At 37.3% G+C, this 19,591-nt stretch overlaps 1 protein-coding gene across 1 annotated transcript in view; it reads left to right on the top strand.

The window, feature by feature from the left end:
• Nucleotides 1-19,591, top strand: part of COL28A1 (collagen, type XXVIII, alpha 1) — a 61,001-nt gene that overhangs the window by 14,995 nt on the left and 26,415 nt on the right. Inside the window, exons 11-23 of the mRNA XM_010149354.1 lie at nt 2,487-2,555; nt 4,020-4,088; nt 5,295-5,363; nt 6,292-6,360; nt 7,929-7,997; nt 8,710-8,778; nt 10,153-10,221; nt 11,208-11,279; nt 11,889-12,032; nt 13,729-13,797; nt 14,388-14,459; nt 15,073-15,141; nt 17,806-17,874. Coding sequence (XP_010147656.1) covers nt 2,487-2,555; nt 4,020-4,088; nt 5,295-5,363; nt 6,292-6,360; nt 7,929-7,997; nt 8,710-8,778; nt 10,153-10,221; nt 11,208-11,279; nt 11,889-12,032; nt 13,729-13,797; nt 14,388-14,459; nt 15,073-15,141; nt 17,806-17,874 — 978 coding nt within the window. The remainder of the gene's footprint in view (nt 1-2,486; nt 2,556-4,019; nt 4,089-5,294; nt 5,364-6,291; nt 6,361-7,928; nt 7,998-8,709; nt 8,779-10,152; nt 10,222-11,207; nt 11,280-11,888; nt 12,033-13,728; nt 13,798-14,387; nt 14,460-15,072; nt 15,142-17,805; nt 17,875-19,591) is intronic.

Genomic DNA, 19,591 nt, shown 5'->3' with positions numbered 1-19,591 from the left:
AACACAGAGTCTTTGTGTTCCTTACAGTATGTATGTGCTTTCTTAAAAGTAAAGAAATTATCTGTATTGTCACTAGTGGGTACTTATCATAACGCAACGAACCACTGTGGGGGGAGACTGTTTTTTACAGTTTTAATATGTAAAAGTACATTTTTAATATGTAAAAATATTAAGCTCAGATCAAGTGTAGTTTTCTTTCCTATTGCTCTAGCTGATAGTAGATCTTATCAGAAGGAAAATCACAATAGGGGGAGAAAAAAAAAATGAGCAGAGTGTTAGACAAAGAAAATAATTACAAAAAAGCTACTCGGAAAAGCAGACTTTTCTTTCTACATGTAGAGATAATATTATTGCCAGTACTTAATGGGTTTGATAAATTACACATTACCTGTGGCACCAAGGCCATAGAAGATAAAAGCCAGGCTTACTAATAGTCATATGAAGTTTGAAATATACAGGTGTTAAAATAGATGGAATAGTTTCAGTTCCCAAGTTTTGCATGTTCTGGTAGAAGGAGGAGTTTCTTTCTCTATTAATATTCAGGCATCCTCTGCTATCAGTGAGAGGCATTCAGCAGACTAAAATTTTTATACTACCCTACATGCTTTTTATCATAAGGGCTGTTAATGCTGCCTACACCAGTACCTACTAGTAGAGCTGTTGTGGGGCAGGTTACATGACACCAGTCATTGGAAAGAAAGCTGTAATGTTTTTATCATGGTTAAAAAAGGAGCCTTTGGAAAAACATTAACTTCAGTAGGACTCCTGCCTGCATTCAAGGCAGCACATGTATTAGCATAGCTCTGCCATGTGGGTGATCTCACCAAAGGAGTGAATGGTTTGGGGTAGGAAGCATCCCTCAGCGTTGCTGTCCTTGGGAAGTTCTGCCAGGGTCTGTCAGAAATAGATACGAAACACAACATGCAGGACAAAAGATTTGGAAGACACTTTCCAAACACAACAAAGGGGTTTGGTTTATTGTTTCAGCTGAGAGATGAGCCTGTATTAATCAAACATTGTTTTTCAGAATGGAACAAGTCCCTACATCATTTCAGAGGTTTCATTTTGACAAATGCGGCCAACGTGCTTAGTGGCGTTTGCTGTGCCCAGAGTAGCCTTCTTACATGTGGCGGTGCTGCATGCACTTTTTGTCTAAACAGAATCAACCCCAAAAGCCCTAAAATTCAGCTACCTGTTGGCTTAAAGGACAACAGTACTTAAAACAGGGTTTGTAAAGAGAATTAAAGAGGAGACAAGTACAAGCTTTGGTTGTATTATTTGCTGATGGGAAACACTTAATACAAATTAGTTTTGATCAGCTGATTTTTAAAGGACATTTTGTTCAATGCCAAGTTAATCCCATGGAGGAACTGGAAATCTAGAAAATAGGCCATTTGAGGAATTTTTTGTTGTTGTTTGATCAGTTTCAAAACAAACACAGGAGGAAAAAAAACTGCCATGAACAAAAGGTGTCAATTTCTGATTGGCTTTATATCAGTAAAAATTTCATACTTTACAATAATCTGGATACGTGTTAACTGGGTTGTGACTGGTTAAAAGGCCTCATGAAAATATTATTAGGAAATACAAACAATAAGGTCTACCTAGGAATAAGGTAAACTTCTTTGCTATAGTCTGTATTTTGGCAACAGCTACATGCACAGAATCCACATTAAAGCAATGTAGATATTGCTAATACCCTATCAGTGTGCTATGTGGAGATACATGAGCTATTCTGCTGGGTTATACCAGCTTTCTCTGATTTTCCTCTGCCTTCTAAGACTTATTTTCTATTGATGCTGGATTAATATGTTAGATTATGAAGGTGTGCTTTGAAATCTTGGATTTTGAAAAATCATTACATTTCATAGCTGCTCTTCAAGTTATCATATTGTCCTGTAATGGAATGAATTTAAGGCTTGGCATCAAGTTCCACTTTATTCTAGGTTTAAAGCTGCAGTAGTAGCACTCCCAAGTGCATAGTTATCAGAAATTAAGCTTCAAGGATAATCTGTTTATTTACTTTCACTGTATATTCACATTCCTGCATCTTAGCTTCCTTCTTTGGCAGATTACCAACTGGTAGATTTCTGGAGAAATACCTGGCTTTGAAGTTGGTTTTTTAGACTTTCATTGACCTCTCAAGTGCAAAAAAACTCACTGAAAGGTTTCAGAACTCGGCATACAAAATTTTTCAGAATATACAAAATTTCAACCCCCCAGATACGAATACTTCCCCAGAAAATAAACATGTCTTGACAAAAAACCTTTCTAATAATCATGTGGCTATGTTGGCCTTGTGAGAAACACATTAAACACACAAGAGAATTAGGAGCTGCAGTCAAAGGTAGCACTAGGAACAACAATCATGATATGCAGAAGAAATGTTTCTGTAGCCCTAAATGAGGCTGCAGAAAGACACTCTGGGGGAATTTGATTAAGGTTCTATTTGCATTAATAGTTTCTTTCCACTTTTTTTCCTTTAGGGAGAGCAAGGCCCTTTAGGTCTCTACGGTCCTCCAGGACTCCCTGGTATTGGAGAGCCAGGCCCCAAGGTAACTCTCAGTAATATGTCTGTGAAAGTGCTAACTGCGGGCAGTCATTTTTTTGGATGAAATTCCTCACCTGCTGTTTTATCAAAGTCAAACTCTTATCATCTACATGTAAAAATGGTACAGGGTTTTGTATTTGCCTAGGGTGGAGATAACAGACACGCCTTTGCAGCAACTCTTAATTTTTAATTATGTTCCCATTGATATAATAGAAATTAGAAATAATGCCATTTAAGTGGGGTTTAAACATGTGAGATCATTTTCAAGCACTAGCAGATGCTTTCATTAATGAGTAAACCATACTTCAAGGCATAGAAATACAGCTCAGTCACTGTGATGCACAGTCAAGTGATAGATTTGCCTTGTTATTTCTTCACTAGGGAACATATATTCTGATAGGTTATAAAATTCTCCCTCTCCTGCAGCATTTAATTATTTTATTGTAAAAGATTAGCAGGTAGAATAGGGTCTTGCTAATTTGAAAAGTCATGTCTGCCTATGCTGGCCAGCCAAATCTCCTTTTGTAAAACTGCAAAAGCATCTACATAGGAAAGATGACTACTTGGTTTATGAGAGTTTTGTCAGAGACCTGCAGCTCAGACTCATACAAGAAATCTAAATTGGTCAGAACTAGATCTCACCCTAATTCTTCTGGCTGCTAAGTCTGGTGTTGCTTTATGCCATTTTTTTGCAAAATACTTGCACTTTTTTTGCTTCTACTGCTCCAATTTGTACATCCATTGAACTCCTGCATATTTTCTGTGCACTAGAGCAGACCCCAGAACATAGAGAGGGTTTATATAGCTCAGAAACTGTTTGCCATGTAAAAGGGGCAACACTATTCCAGAGAGGAAAGTTGTTTATGGAGAAGGAATATCACTCCCAGTCTCTGTACCACTCTGGGAAGAGATAAAAATCCTCTGTGCTCTTATCCTTGAAGCACATAATCCTTAGTAAAATGGAGGAATTGTGAAGATTATGACACCTTATAAATATAGAGAAACTATGTAGTTCCTGGAGTTGCCATGCGATCCCATATTCCACTGAAGCAAGCTTCAGTTCAGCTTGAATGCCTAGACAGGGGCTATGGTGAGGATCACTCACACCTGGGCATTACTGCTTCACAGTTGGGTTATACTGCAACTAAATTTAGCTTGGCTTTGCTCCGTTATCCCTGTCATCTCTCAGGTCCTGCACTTTTAAGCAGTTACCCCTATGCAAAGTGGTAACACTCCTTTGCTGTTGGCATGAGGGTGGGAATGTGATCTGGTGCTTGGAAGGTATTTATGGAAAGGTACTTTCAGGTTTTTCTAAATTGTTATTTATGCTTTTTTTTTTACATCAGAAGTTACACATTTGTTTTCTGACTTTTCTGGTGAAACCATTGTCATCTGTATGTAAATGTTATGCTTTTCAAAAGTATCGAGTTGAAATGGGACTGAACTTTCTAATATTCTTTTTCACAAGGGTGCTAGAGGACAAGAAGGTAAAATGGGATTGCCAGGACCACCTGGAATTTGTGAGCCAGGATTACCTGTAAGTCAGTGATATATGCAATGGAAATGGAAATAAGATAAGTCTGACTGTAACTGATTGACAGCAGGTGTATTGGCTGCTGATTCCACAAACCACTCTGTAACTTGTCTGGAGCAGCAGAAATGTGTATGACTGAGGCAGTAATTGCATGTGGCTTGCCCAGGTAGGAGAATAAAGCCATGTCCAAACACATTTTCGGGAAATAAAAAATTGCTTAGTCCATGTAAGCAGGATTGCAGTAACCAGTTTTCAGGAAGATATGTAGTTGTATATAATAGGTGTACCCCCACTTGTTTGAGTTGAGGATAATCTTTTAAAATTGCCTAACATCAAATTTTAAGAAGATGAAAATCCAAGAGTTGACACATTCCTCAACTCCTGTGTGTAATTTGGCTTGCATCAAAAACAAAGGCACAAATTGTATGTTTTTAATTATATCTTTATCTTCTGAATTACAGAACTTCAGCAAGCTTTTTGTAGTGCTGAGTTAGTGCTCACTGGCTGTTTTTTTCTTCTTGGTGGACAGAGTACAATATGTTTGGTCTTCTTTGTATTTCATTAAAAATCTCAAAGAGATTGTTAATTAAGGAGCCACAAATGTGGATGGGTGTTAGATTCATTATAATACTATTTTTGAAAGACACTCTGTGATTGTAAAAGATTGTTTTTCATGCAAAAAATGTAGAAGCTTTTCATTTAACCAAGATCAACCCTAAAAACTTCATTAGCTTTAAGTAATAAAAGGTAGCTGAATTTTGTGGAAGAACAGAAAGTGTTACAAAAATAATTGATTTTGTACTTGCTTAAAACAAAATTGGCATTCTATAATTTCGTATGTTTAAGCTGCCATTTTACATGACAAAACTATGTCCAAATTAATGATTTTCATTATGAAAATCATGAAATCACATGAAATTATAGGGAATGTATTTCACAGTGGTAAATATATTTCTCATTAATTAATCTACAGGCTTATTTAGGCTTTAAGGGTACACTCTTTAGTTGTTAATTATGTAATTCACAATGTTTCAACATTATCTTATTCTGATCTAGAGTCCTCCATTCATCTAATTGCCTGGGCTCTTTCATCTGTTTCTGAACCATTTGTATTTACCAGTCTCATATGAGTTGCAACCTATATTAGCAAATTAGACAAAATGTCAATAAAAATGGAATATAGTCTGAATATATGTTTTTTTCTTACAGGGACCACGTGGCCCTGATGGTCTTCCAGGTGAGAGGGGTATACCGGGAGAGGGCATTCAAGGCCAAAAGGTAATTTTATGTAAATACTTTTTTTTTTTTTTTTTTTTAATATTATGGACCAAATCTCTAGTTGTGTTTAAGTTATTTAAGATCACTAGTCATTCCACTGGTACAAAATGTCAGCTGATGCATCTTGGTCTTCTAAATCACTGTGCTCTCTGAATATCTATCCAAATTCAGAAACTATCAAGATAATTAATTACAAAAACTTGTACAGTCCTTCTAACAGTAGTAAGTTAATGATTCTCTTATATGTTTAATAAGATACCTAATTTTGGTAGCATTAATGAAATAAATTGTCTTTTGAAAGACTTCTTACATGCTTATGTTCTGTATCAGGAAAAAACATTCAGAAACAGAATGTCTTCATTCTATCTTACCATTTTGGGAAACTAGAATATGGGTTGTATGAGTCTCTATGGACAGTTAAGCGCCATTAAGGGCACTTGCTAGGTTAATACATGTGAACATTCCTTTTTTTAAAAATAAGTACAAACAAGCAAAGATTTATGATTAAATCACAACTGGGCTTCGCATCAAAATGTATCCCTCGTTTTTAGTGAGGGATAGATTCTTTAGAGCCTTGAGCCACTATGCAAAGACGATTTTTCTTCCTTTTATGGGAAAGATGTTGGTCATGTCCTTGTACCAGGTTCTGAAGTGCTCTCTCTGACTAATAAACATATTATCGCATTTTCAAAACTCCTTCTTCCTAGTATTTCATTTTCTCCTTTTGAAGTCCTGTGGTCAACAACACAATGAATGCGGATGAAGCATGTTATGAATTGTAATTGAATCACTTTCCTCTGATACTTCCATTGTCTGTTTTTCTTGTTTGCTTGTGAAAGAATACTTCTTTCCTCATTATCCGCATTGTGAGGACCAGTTTGTCTAGGATGGTGTTCTTTATAAATACACAAAACTGTCGTATTTGTAGGGTGAAAAAGGCTGTACTGGTGTAGCGGGTCCTCCTGGGTTGCCAGGTCAACAAATCAAAGGTGACAAGGTGAGGCACAGAGTATTCTTCTAATTGTATCGATAGTTAATTACATTTATAGTTAAATTATCTATGGATTATTCATACAGCATCACAACAACACAAAGGTATGTTTTACACCTTTGCATGCAGCTTCATAGGCTGCACTCATCTGTACAAGTAGCTAAGCCTGTTATTGTTAACTGAGTACTAAAGACTGCATTCTATGCAGCTGGGAGTATGAGGGAAAAAATGGACTTTTTTCCTCCTAAATTTAATGCAGAAATATTGTATTTAAAATATTTTAAATTTTATTTAAATATTTTTTTAAATGTAAAAACCCCTTTGAATCATCAAAATGGACTTGGGACAGGTAAAGGAACTCTCTGGCTTTCGAAATTTTTTAGCTTTTTGGTGCCCAGTCCCCCAAAGAGGGATCCAGAACAATTTTAATTCCCTTGGCTTGATGATATTCCAGCCTGTATCTTGTGCTTCCCCAGAGTGGATGATAAAACATGCGCAGATGTCCTATAGAGCAGAGGCAGTGATTCCAGATCTTCCATCCCGTGATTTAGTTCCATAGCCCTCCTTGTACTCCCTGTTGGTTTTCTTCCCTTTTGTCCCCACAACTCCTGCTCTCCTTGCTGCCTGACACTCAGCTTCAGTGAGGACAGTACTCCCATCCAAAGTCGCTGACAGCAGGGAATGTGGGAAGTTCCCGTGGATGTGGGAGGTTTAACTTGAACTTGTTCATCTCACTGTCCAGTCAAATAGCTCTCCGAGATCTTCAGAGCAACCTACATGATGTGGTGTGGTCTGATTTGGCCTGTCCGTGAGAGATACGCTCGGTGAGCACCTGTCAGACCATATTGCTTGAGGCCTTAATTAGGGGAAGATTAGTTATGTGCACAGGAATGAGCCATCTTATTCCCAGGTCTGTATAGTAAAAAAGCAGTGATGGACAGGACAGTAAGCATTTAGGAACATTTCAGTAAATAAGTGTTTCTGGCATAAGTGAATCTAATTATTTTTTGTTTCTAGGGACTCATGTCCCACATCCTTGACACCTTCATGGGTCTGTGCCACTTCCAATACCCACATGATCTCCCATATTCCTCTATTCCCATAATTCCCTCTGCCATAATTCCTGTATTCTTTCCCCAAATTCTGTACAATACCATTACAATACCAATTGATGAAAATTTTTCAAAAATACTCTCTAGCTGCCCAGTTTACACTTGCAGGTTTTTCTTCTGAGTGTTGTGCAAGAAACCATGTATATTTCTGTACAAGAAAATCTTTAAAATTAATCTCAGTATGTAAAGATAAGCTATGGATCCTTCTAATAGTAAAGTTATGGCTGTGATCATTTAATGTTATAAATGAGATAGAGTTTGTAGGAACAAAGGGGTATTATTTTTATTAGATCAGTTGCCACAGGCAGACTTTTAGGTGTTCCAAACACATTTAACTCAAATAGAAGCAACAAACTTTGCAGTAATACAGCTTGGGGACTGTTGCTCTGTGTTTAGTTTAAATATGTTAATCATCTAGTATGGGCTATTGCAATTTAGCTCTTGGGAATATTTTTTGTATAGGGTGAACAAGGCCAAGTGGGACCACAGGGCCCAGCAGGACCACCAGGAATAGGCAATCCAGGAAGCCAGGTAACAACATTAATTAGACATGTAATGAGAATTTCTGTGCAGTTTGCATTTTATACTTTATCAGAGCTCTAATTTTGATGTGAAGACATTACAAATTTCACAGTGACTTTTCATTTTAAAAAGTATCAAACTAGTCTTTAGACAAAGCTTGGAAATGTGATTCCAACTGATTTGAATGGTCTTAGAATCAAGCAAACAGAAATTTGGTCTAATCTGCATGATAATTTGCATAGGAGATAAAGCAGATGCATTGCTTGGATGATGCCGTATTATAGATAAGAGATTCACAAGGTCAGAACCCACCACATATGAATTTCAAGCACTTTGAAACTTGAACTCAGTCTTAAATAGTTGGATACAAAAAAAAAGAAGAAACATCCCAGATCTTTTGGTTCTTGGTTGTTTGGGGTTTTTTTAAAGGGTTCATGCTGCCGCCCTACTGTCCCAGTGAATCAGGGCTTAGATGTATATACTGAGACACTTCCCATTTGTTTTCTCCATAAGCAGTAATTGTCATTACGCTTGGATATGTCACTGAAATCCACAAGATAGTTTCAAAGAATAAAGATCTCGGAACTAAGCCTGAAGACAGACAAGCAAATTGTTTTCTTTTAAAGAAAAGATAAAATCGTTATTAGCTGAAAGATAGGCATGTGGTGAATTTCAGATGTGGAAGAGTGTAACGCACTAACTCATTTATTTTGCTTTGTAGGGTATACAGGGTCCACAAGGAAACCCTGGGGCAAAAGGATCTAAAGGTTTTGGTCTGCCAGGTCCAAAGGTAATGATTCAGACGTTATTTTTTTTTAAAAAAAGCACCAGCAAGAAGCAACAAGCAATGTATCTTAGCCAGGCTTTCTAAGAGGGTGTTTGAGGAGATGAACATGTAACTCTTCATTGGAGATAACTTCACTTTTGAATCTTCGAGGGAAAACCACCCATGTTATCAAGGTATTCCCCAAATGGAGCATATGGCTTCTCCTTAGTGTCCAGCCCTTAGCTTTTGTGGGTGTGGATTTTAGGTTCTAAATGAAGACAAATTTATAAACAGAGTATCTTTCACGCATGTTTATATCAAATGAGTATGGTGCCACATACGCATTGTGTTCAGGTAAAGCATTTTACCAAACAACATAGCTGTGAAGCCAGCAGTGGTTTTGACACTTAAGTGTAATCCCACCTCTCCTTCAGCCTGTGATGCAGCCTTCTGTGGTTGTCATGAGAAAGAACCAAAACCAAAGACAGAAACACTAGGAGAGAAAAAGGAGCATAAGTGTACTAAGTAGCTGACACTGCATCATTTAAGAGGGAAATTAGGAGAAAGTGGGGTAAGCAATTGTTGCTGTCAAAAAAGCCCAAGCCTCTAGCAATACAGTGTCAGGTGAGCATGGTAAGAGAAGAAAAAGGGAGTTGATAAAATACTTAGGAGAGCAAGCAGAATAAACTGATGAATTGTAAAGCAGAAGGGTGCTTTCTAATCACCTTGGTTTACAAAAGGAAGACATTAGTCACTCTGGCACGAGCAGTGATAAATACAGTCATTTTCTGGGCATTACTTTGGCATCTAAGTAGCAGTTAGAGCAGCAATGCTTAATATTCACATAGGGAAAAATAAGTAGCTTTGAAACATGTTATGTATGAGGAAAATTTTCCTAGTGTGAAAAACTATTTTAAAAAGCAAAACTGAAAAGTGTAATCCCTAATTCTTTGACTGTTTTAGAATTACTGGAAGGAAGAATTGTGACAACAAAACTTTCTTTTAAACAGAAGTTCTCATTTTTCTTTATTTGGACTAACTTTTCTATCAGTGACCGAAGAGTTTATGATATAGTGGTGTAAAGTAAAAAACAGAATGTATTAAAACAAAAAGGAAAAAGTTGGAATAATTCACTTGGACTTTCTGCCCACTGCAAGTTTAAATAAAATAGATGCAGTCTTACAAGTTACTGGGGTTTTTAAGAATTTTCCATTTGAAAACTGCTTGGCTGAAAACTTGACCACTTAGTATCATAGAGTCTTAGAATATCTCACATTGGAAGGGACCCATAAGGATCATCAAGTCCACTTCTATAGGTAAAGCAGTTAGTGAAACACTGCCAGTAATGAATGAAGCTAAATTGTATTCCTCTGTTAAACAAAGACTTTTTGTTACTAGGGCCAACCAGGTGACCCTGGACAAAAAGGAGAACCAGGACTTCCAGGAATTGGTGTACAAGGACTTAAAGTGAGTCTATTTTTATTTTTAACTGCTCCTTAGAGGGTCTTCTAATTCTTTTACTGGTTGCTGATAAACTAAGTAGAATATTTTTTGGTATAAATTGACATCAAAATAAGAAGGAATTTCAGTGACAGATATCCACTTAATTTCACAGTTTTAGCTTTTAAACTTGATAAGCTGTGCTACAGCTCCCACTCTTTCTCCTAAAATCATTACTGCAGCCATAACTGGAACAGAGTTTTCCCCCATCTTTTCTAGGCTAGTGAGGTTTTTCCAAGGCTATTAGAAATGTTACTATCTCTGTTCCTCTGCAGTGATTTGCAAACACAGCGGTGGTCGAGTTGTTAAACGCTTAGAGCTTTGACTTGACCTGCCATTTTGAAGACTGTATACCATGTCCGTAATGATTTAAGTAGGGCTTCCAAAACCTCAGGTAAGATGACGTAGACATCTTATTTATGGTGATTTTTCCCAGAATCATGGAAGAAGCACTTGGCAGGACTAGTTCCTATGAATAATTTCAGCTCTTAGTGACAAGTCTTAAAAGTAGTGCCAGAAGCAGTTTGTACAACCAACACGGTGTTAGTTTGCAGTCAACAGCTCCATTTAGACATTTTTGGTTGACTATTCCTTAAGTTCCGGATGTTTGACTTTGCAAGTAAATTACGTTTGTATCCTGTTCTTGTGCACAGAATAACAAACAGCAGTTAATCATGATTTTACTTACTGAATAAATGTAAATTTATTTAATACAAAAACCAAGATTTAAGAAGCAGGTGGGTGCTTGGATAGAAATCTAAGATATTTACTATAGGTTGTATGAGTAGAAAACTTTACTGGCTCTGTAGAACATTTAATTTACAGGGAATATCCATGTTTATTTGAATAAAAAATATTGTATATCATTAATATTTTAACACACTGTCAGACCCATTTTACAGAATAAAGCATTTATTGAATTACAAAGATAGAATTATTTATTCTTCTTTAAGGGAGATATAGGTCCATCAGGACTCGAAGGAAAGAGAGGGGCACCAGGAGTTCCTGGGCAATCAGGGAATAAGGTAAGGAAACACATTTTACTGCATGTAAAAGGCATAGATTGAAAGAACAAACCATAATTTGCAGGTATGCAATGGCAAGGAATTCATCCTGAAAGAGGGCATGTGCCAATACTTTTGCCAGGGAAAAGGGACTAGGCTAGCTGAGATATTTCCAACAAACTTTACTAACAGTGACAACCATCTGAATCTGCAACTGATTTGCCTGCCCTGCCTTTTGTGGGCTATTGACTACTGTTACGTTTCATTATCTTCTTGGAGAACAGATAGCTTGTGTCTTTAGCATGTTCCTAACAGCCTGTTCAGATTTTTCCTGACACCAAGAAATCATGCTCAAATTGGTGTGACCTAGGGCACCTAGCAGCTAGGGTGGTGAGCTCTGACTGAGATTTGTCAACGTGGGACAGAAACAATCACAGGCAGCTGAAACCAGGGCTGCTTCTTTCCAGGGGAAGTTCTGAGATTTTCAGAGAAACTCTGCCATATTGGGAAAAAAGAATCTGAAGATCAAAACAGCGGAAATTAATTTAAAGAGGCATGAACCAGAGTGCCCAAAATAGTCAATTAAGAGCAAGTTAAATGGAGGCTTTTAATTTTACTTTTTCCAAAAAGAATGAGCTGCTGAGTGAGCAGAACTCAGGGCTTTGGCTGACTGTTGAATTGCTGTTGATAATCCAGGCATCTCCGAACTCTGCTACTGTGCAGCTCATAGACGAGGGTAGCAGCTGGCCAACGTGTAGAACTGATGAACTGAACGTGATTCAGACTAAGCATTTTTTTTGACGTCAGGTCTTTAATCAGAAAAATATCTGAATGGCTGAAATATCTATTAAGAATGCAGCTTCATTTTTTTTTTATCTAAAGGGCAGTGCAAATATAAATTTGACAAGCTACAGCCTGAGGCAGTAAGCCTTTCACTGTGGAAAAATATGTAGCATTTCCATTGCTACTTAATTATTTTTTAAAAATTTGAAATCATCCACTGTATAAGTTCTCAAAAATTAAGATCCTGGTGTATCAGAAGGGAAACATCAGAATTAAGAGTAAATGTTGGGTTAAAGTTACAGGTGGCTTATGCATTAGGGAATGCTTTTTTTCTCTTGCATATTACCTTTATTCTGGTGTTCAACTTGGTGCTGTCATCTTCACTGCAGTAATTGATTGTAAGTGAAAATATTAGTACAGAGCAGGTACCTTGGGTATTCAGGACAGTGCAAAGAACAACATGATGCCTGCAGTTAGTAGCATGGAGATGTTACAGACTGATGCCTATCAACAGCGGGGTCTGTAATAGAATCGTAGAATCATTTACATTGGAAAAGACCTTTAAGATCATCAAGTCCAGCTGTAAACCCAGCACTGCCAAGTCTCACGAACCCATGTCCCTGAGCACCACAATCCACATGTCTTTTAAATATCTCCAGGGATGGTGACTCAGCCTTTTCCCTGGGCAGCCTGTTCTGATGCCTGACAAGCCCTGAAGAAATTTTACCTAATATCCAATCTAAACCTCCCCCGGCTGTTTCCTCTTGTCCTATACCTTGCCACCTGGGAGAAGTGACTGACACCCACCTCTCTGCAACCTCCTTTCAGGTAGTTGTGGAGAGCGATAAGGTCTCCTTTCAGCCTCCCCCTCTCCAAGCTAAACAACCCCAGTTCCCTCAGCCTCTCCCCACAGGACTTGTGCTCCAGATCCTTCCCCAGCTCCATTGCCCTTCTCTGGACATGCTCCAGCACCTCAATGTCCTTCTTGAACTGAGGGGCCCAAAACTGAACTCAGGATTTGAGGTGTAACTCACCAGCGCTGAGTACAGGGGGATGATCACTTCCCTAGTCCTGCTGTCTTTTCATGCCGCTTCCATCAACAGATCTAATCAGAAATGGATTTCTGAACTTCATTTTAATCTACTTCACACCTTCTGAATTACTTACCAGCATTCTGATATACTAATCCTACTTATATTAGGCATAAATATTTTGTAGATAGTGTTTTTTACTAGAATTAATAGAATGTTTTATGTGGATTATTTGTGAATTATTTGAAGTATTGTTTCTGGTAAATATTTCCAGCCTGGATTACCTTTGGCTGCAGAGTTGCCTACAATTACTGCTTCTTACAAGTTGTTTTTCATAGAATTGGTGAACCAAGACCTTTTCTGAGAAGACTTCTAGCATTTCTCTTCCTTGTATGAGTATATGCATGCAATTCTTCTTACAAAAGATTGATGCAATTTCAAATGGCACTATTACAAATGTCTGTGAAAATAAGGAATATGAACACAGGAGGGTGGAAGGGGTTTAAGAAGACAATAGTTTACTTATTGCAGGAAAAATGTTAACCAGATATTTACTGACATTTTTTCCAAAAATGTTTCTACAAGTATTGTTCCCCGTAAGTCTATTGATTCAATAAAATTAGCTACATGAAAATTAACTATCTAATCTCTCTAAGGGGGAAAAGGGAGATCAAGGTCCAAGAGGCACTCAAGGAGTCCCTGGCAAAGGAGATGTAGGACAAAAGGTATGTCTTGACATGTGCGCTGGAGAAATGCTACAAACTTTAGAAGGATTTTATACAAGTTCAGGTTCTGGCCTGTTTTTTCATTCATTGTATCTTAAGTAGCAGTTGTATTTTAACCGATGATTTAAAAGGATTGAAGAGTAAGTGATGTGTCCCTTAGCCCGAACAAGTGCAGCAAAATCAGGCTATACAAATAGACCCTAAAGTTAATTGGGCAGTAGAGATTTCCTAAAACTTCAGTACAGAGTTTTTGTTAAAGTTAGGAGGAGGCAACTCACTTCAGTATGCTGACAGGGAGAGAGGCGGAGCTAAGGGAGAGTAAGTGACTAATTTGACATCTAAATATGAAATTGAAAGCCTGCAAATATGTGTTAGTAAACAAACATGCTTTTATCTCCCACCTGGTTAAATTTAGGACATTTGGTGCAGATTCTAAAACTGGAGTGAGGAATCTAAACAGCTTTCATAGTATGTGTGCTAGACCATGACATTATGGACGTTATTGTTTATCGTGTTTTTACTTCTTTGTGTATCTTGCAGTTGTGAACAAAGCTCTGCTGTAATTTAAACAAAAGCTTTGTTTTTATCAGGGTGACCCAGGAGAAAAAGGATCCCAAGGACCGATTGGTTTTACAGGAGTACAGGGCCCAGCTGGACCGAAAGTAAGCTTGTTCCTCTAGGGTAACCCTTCACTATATTTTATAAAAGTGTCTCTGGAATTTCTATAACATACAAAGTGTCTGATGCTTGGAGGTATAACAAAAAAAAGGAAAAGCAGAAATATTGCCATCCTCTGTCCTGAATGACACAAAAGTCCTGAGGAAATACGTAAACTTATAATTATAGACCTTGTAGTTTTGCATGAGCACTCGGAAGCTAAATGGAAATTTTCCAAGTGATTCTAGCCATGAGCATTTAGCAGATTTTGGCTTTGAAACATGAAATTTCTATTACACTATTTTGTGAGTAGTAAGTGTCACTCTGAATGATAAGGAAATTGAAATAATACCAGTGTTCTAGTTATTCCATTGGCCTTTTAAGCTGGACACAAAAAGTAATTCAAGCTTAAAAATCAAATACATGGTTCAACCAATATAAAACATGAAACTTGGACCAGCACTCACAAGAGTAATATGCTGATTCATGTTTTTTTCCCAAATATTGTCTAGTTTAACCTGAAGTGTTGTATATACTTTTATAGTATAATGTGCTGAAAAAACTTGTGCAGAAAATGAAACTGTATTTTTAAATCTAGATTATACCATTTTGTAACAGGGTGAACCAGGAGAGAGAGGACCACGTGGTGTCGCTGGATCATCTATTCGGGGACCTGCTGGACCAAAGGTGATTATTTGATATGTATTTGCTGGAGACCACAGGTGGAAAAATTTCTAGTGCACATTTCTGTCAAAAGAATGTAAGTTAAATGACTTAAAAGGCCTTTTGGTTGTAACAAAGCTGACTGAATTTTAGAGATAAGGACTGCAAAGTACTAAATATTAACAGAGAGTGTTTGGAGGCCCTTTAACATGATGCTGAACTTGGTACATGTTATTGCCTCCTGAAGCCATTTGTTTAAGAAAAAAATACATCTTTAATAGATCTGTGTTGTATTTTGGTCCCTCCTGTAAAATTACTTTGCATTATCATCTTAGAAAGACTAAAGATCTCCCGAATGTGGCAGTAAATCCCTGCAGGAATGTGTCTGTGTATAGTTCCAGGGAGTTACAGGCTGAACTAGTAGATCTTTTAGACATGAACGTTTGTATGTCACTTCCAAGTGAACAGCTGGCCTGTAGTAATACTTTAAATGGAATGTCATCTACAAGATAGCTAGAGCTCCATCCACCTCATTTTGTCCATGGGGAAAATGTACCTGAAATGAGTGGGACTTGCCCTTGTATGTAAAATAAGCAGATTTGGCAACACTACAACTAACTTGGCAGGTTTTAAAAACATTTGAAAATTCACTACCATCCCATTTTTATTTTACAACTAAAATAGTTGCTGGTTTTATATCTTCAGCTTTGGTGCTAGTTTTTAGGGTAGAGAAATTACTAGTCCTATTACTCTGAAGTAATTTCATCCCCATTTTTCTTCTTCCTTAAAAATATGTGTGCGCACACACACAGGCACATGCAGGTATTGTACATAAAATGTACTCATCAGCCTGGCCACAGGGACATCACAGAGGGCTAGGATGTGACTTGGGCTTGTTTGTGCTTGGAGGAGGAAGGAAGAAGGGAATGCCAGAAGCTCAGTGTATACCTGGAGTAAAAATGCAACAGAGAAGAAAGAAAGGAGAGGACTGTGGGATTCTCTTATCTCTTACATTGGTTTAAAAAAATAATAATGTACCAAAATTTATGGTAGGAAAATGTGTCATGCTATAAGGGACAACTTGTATGAAGACAGGTTTGACTATACCGATCTCCCTTCTTCACATTTTCCTGGTTACTGTGACATTTCTGAATAGACAAGTAAGTCAGCATTATTTATTGACAAAAATCATGCTGAAAAGTAAGAACTTTGTAGACTCCAGTGCCTTTTTCATTCTGATTTTATTCCGTTCAGTACAGTTCATATCATTGTCATAGCAGACTGGCTGCAATCCAAAATCCACTGGAGTCTGTAAGAGTTTGTTGAAGCTCTTTACTAAATTTTAGATAAGGGCTTTTATGTGCAGTGGCTGATGCAAGAAAGCAAGTAGTTCAGGTAATTATATAATGCAAGTTTAAAAATACAAAAAAAATACAAAACTTGATCTCCTTAGCTGCATAATAATTTCTCTGTTTAAACAAATATCTCCTATGTTTCTGACAACTGCTCAATCATGAACCAGGCTACACAGGTCCGTAAAGTACAATGATTGCTGGTAATTGGGTTTTTGGAACATCCTGGTATCTGCAGCAGTGAAGCCAGACGTTATAAATTTCTGATGGAGGGAATCTGCATGTTTTTCAAAGCTGGATATTAACATGGTTTGAGGTCTTTTTAGTACGTCTTAAGTATTTGATGTAGTAGTGGTTGATCGCTAGAGGTCTTAACTCCTGGACAGCCATGGTTGTGTCTATTGGAAATCTATTTATTATAAGCTACACCCATGTCTGGGGACTAAAGTTTTATTTCCCTTGATAACCATTATGCTCTTTACTAAGATGGAGATAGTAACATCAGCTAGCTGGTTTTTCTCATGGTTAGAGCTGCTCACGGGTTTTGGTAGAACATTTCATCTGCATTCCCTGGTGAACATTTCCTGAAGTACTGCCTGTCCTTCTCACTAGTGTTAAAAACTGAAAAGATTTCATTGAAAATCAAAATTTTCTTTTTACGATCCTTAATGTAAAATCAAACATCTGTTGCTGTAAATTAAACACCAGAAGGAGCCAAATTTTGCTCTGTGAAACACTGACATGAGGAACGTGAATTCTAAGCTTGATTGCTTTCCAGGAAAGCCACTGATATAGCTAAGACTACCACATGGTTATACTGGATGACATTTGAGGAAAAACCCAGTTTTCTTCCTGGGAAAAGCCAGACTGAGGAGCTTCTAACTTTGAAGTGCTGCGCCATATGCCTTCTTAAACATACTCACTCTGTGCCAGCACTTGTCTTGAAATTCTCCGTTGTTCTCTATGTGCTCTGGCAGAAACAAAGTTATGCAGCCTTGCACCGATTTGTATGGGCAGAAGCAGGCAGAAGCTGCAGGTGAATCTGGCCACTGAAGCTGAGTTATGATATTCAGCCTTCAGTTGACAACTAAAGTGTTTAAGTTACTCATCAAGGCAGAACAAACTCGTTGACACAGTTACCATGAAGCAGAAGGCTAAGAGACGTCAGGATTGAGAGTGAAAAACCAAGTATAAGTTTCTCTAGAAATACTGATTTCATGTTACCCAGATAAGTAATTGACACTTTCAGAAAGAATTGAATATTCTTTTTGTAAAACTTCAGAAATTAAAACTGAAAATAATGAGGATGTTTTGGGGTTTGTTTCTTTTTGGATAGGGGGATCCAGGACCCAAGGGGCCACCAGGAGATGATGGAATTCCTGGAAAATCAATAATGGGACCAGAGGTAGGAATTTTGAGACAAAAGATGGAAAATAGCTACGAAACATATGCAAAACTGTTGTGAAAATGTAGAAACCACTTGAACAATTTTTTCAGGAAAGTAACTAACCAATTCTTCAACTTTTCCATCATTCCAAGCCTATTTGTAAGAATAAGCTATCTTTTCAAAGAAGAAACACAAAGTAGATACAATAATTAGTCCAGTGTGCCTCACCATGCAAACTTCCCTCAGAAATTCTTTATTAGGAAGGTAGCTCTTCAAAATCATCTCCACTTTTCATTATCTCACGTCGTCTTTTATACCTCTGTATGGGCAATATGCTTTTCACCAAGTATAAACTGAGACGTATTAGTTATTTTAACAGTGATGTTTCAGTATTACCAACCTTGCACATTCACAAACATAGGTAAGACCCAAAATAATGAATTTTAAAAATAGATCTTTTGAAAGTACTTATTTGCATATAGGTTATAGAATAGGCTTTACTTCGTTACAGCCTTTACATTTTTAACTTCAGCACCAAGAATGGAGTACAGTATTCTGTAGCTGGATTGCTGTGCTTACTGTTTGAGCTTTTAGTGTTTAGATGGCAAGATGGACATGCAAGTGAAAGACCAGAGATAAAACTGAGGATTCAGTGGTAACACAGAGATTGCAGTCTTTCCAAAAGTGACAGACTAAAAAATTTTCCTCTGTAGTACACGAGTTGATATAAGGCTGCTCAAAGAATAAGGTGAGACCAAGGACCATCCTTTTACCAGTAAGGAATCAGTTAGAGGAAAATGATATTGATTAATTTGCACAGGATTAATTTTATGGTTTTTGATCACTGAATGGTGAAGTGACCTTTTCAAAGAATGATTCTCTCTCTCGCCTTTCTTAGAGGTAATAGTAGTTAAAGATGACTGTTAGGTACATAAAGGTATGACTGCTTTTTCTCCTTGCATAATGCATTGTAGTTTTCAGCATGGACTTTTGTCTGGTATTTTATCACCAAATGTCTTGTTATTTAAGGGTTTTTCTTCAGCTCCTTGGAATTGTCTTTCATTTAACTAATTGGAATAACATGGCATAATTAGAAAACAGTGCCACTCAACTTTCTACATTATTTAAGAACAAACTGCGGTCCATAGAACAGTTCCCATCTCCTCTACTGCAAAAACTGGATATATTTCCTTTTGCTTTGCAGCTTTCACTTCCTCCCATCTAGTGCATTGTACTTCTATCAGTTGTGATCTGGGTTGAAACTTTACATAAGCCTTCTGCCACTTGTGATGAGAGAATAAATAGTGCAGGAAGACTTCAGTTTTTGGGAAAGATAACATTCTTGTGATCTCCTTTCCAGACTGAGGTCAGGAACATTCTTAGTAAACCTCTTTCTTTCACATTTACCATGTCTACACATAAGATGTTCCACTCAATTACAGTTTCACTTCCTGGGATAGTAGTCGATAGACCCAGATTCAGAGACCAATTAATTTATGTGTACCCAACACAATGTAGTTCAAAATAAAGGAACCTAATGCAATTTTTTGTGTGATAACATCATAGGTATACTAACAGTGTATAGGTATAGGTATACTATACATCATAGGTTTACTAACAACTCCTGGATTGACAGACTTCTGTCAGTACACCTACAGGAGGATGCTGGATAGCACATTGATCCACATGCATTCAGTATCTTTTATTTTTTAATTTTCAAAAACTCCAATTACTT

The sequence above is a fragment of the Eurypyga helias genome, unplaced genomic scaffold (genome assembly GCF_000690775.1).
Source record: "Eurypyga helias isolate BGI_N326 unplaced genomic scaffold, ASM69077v1 scaffold14883, whole genome shotgun sequence".
Lineage (NCBI taxonomy): Eukaryota > Metazoa > Chordata > Aves > Eurypygiformes > Eurypygidae > Eurypyga > Eurypyga helias.
The sequence above is the reverse complement of the archived record's forward strand: the minus strand, read 5'-3'. Positions and strand labels throughout refer to the sequence as shown.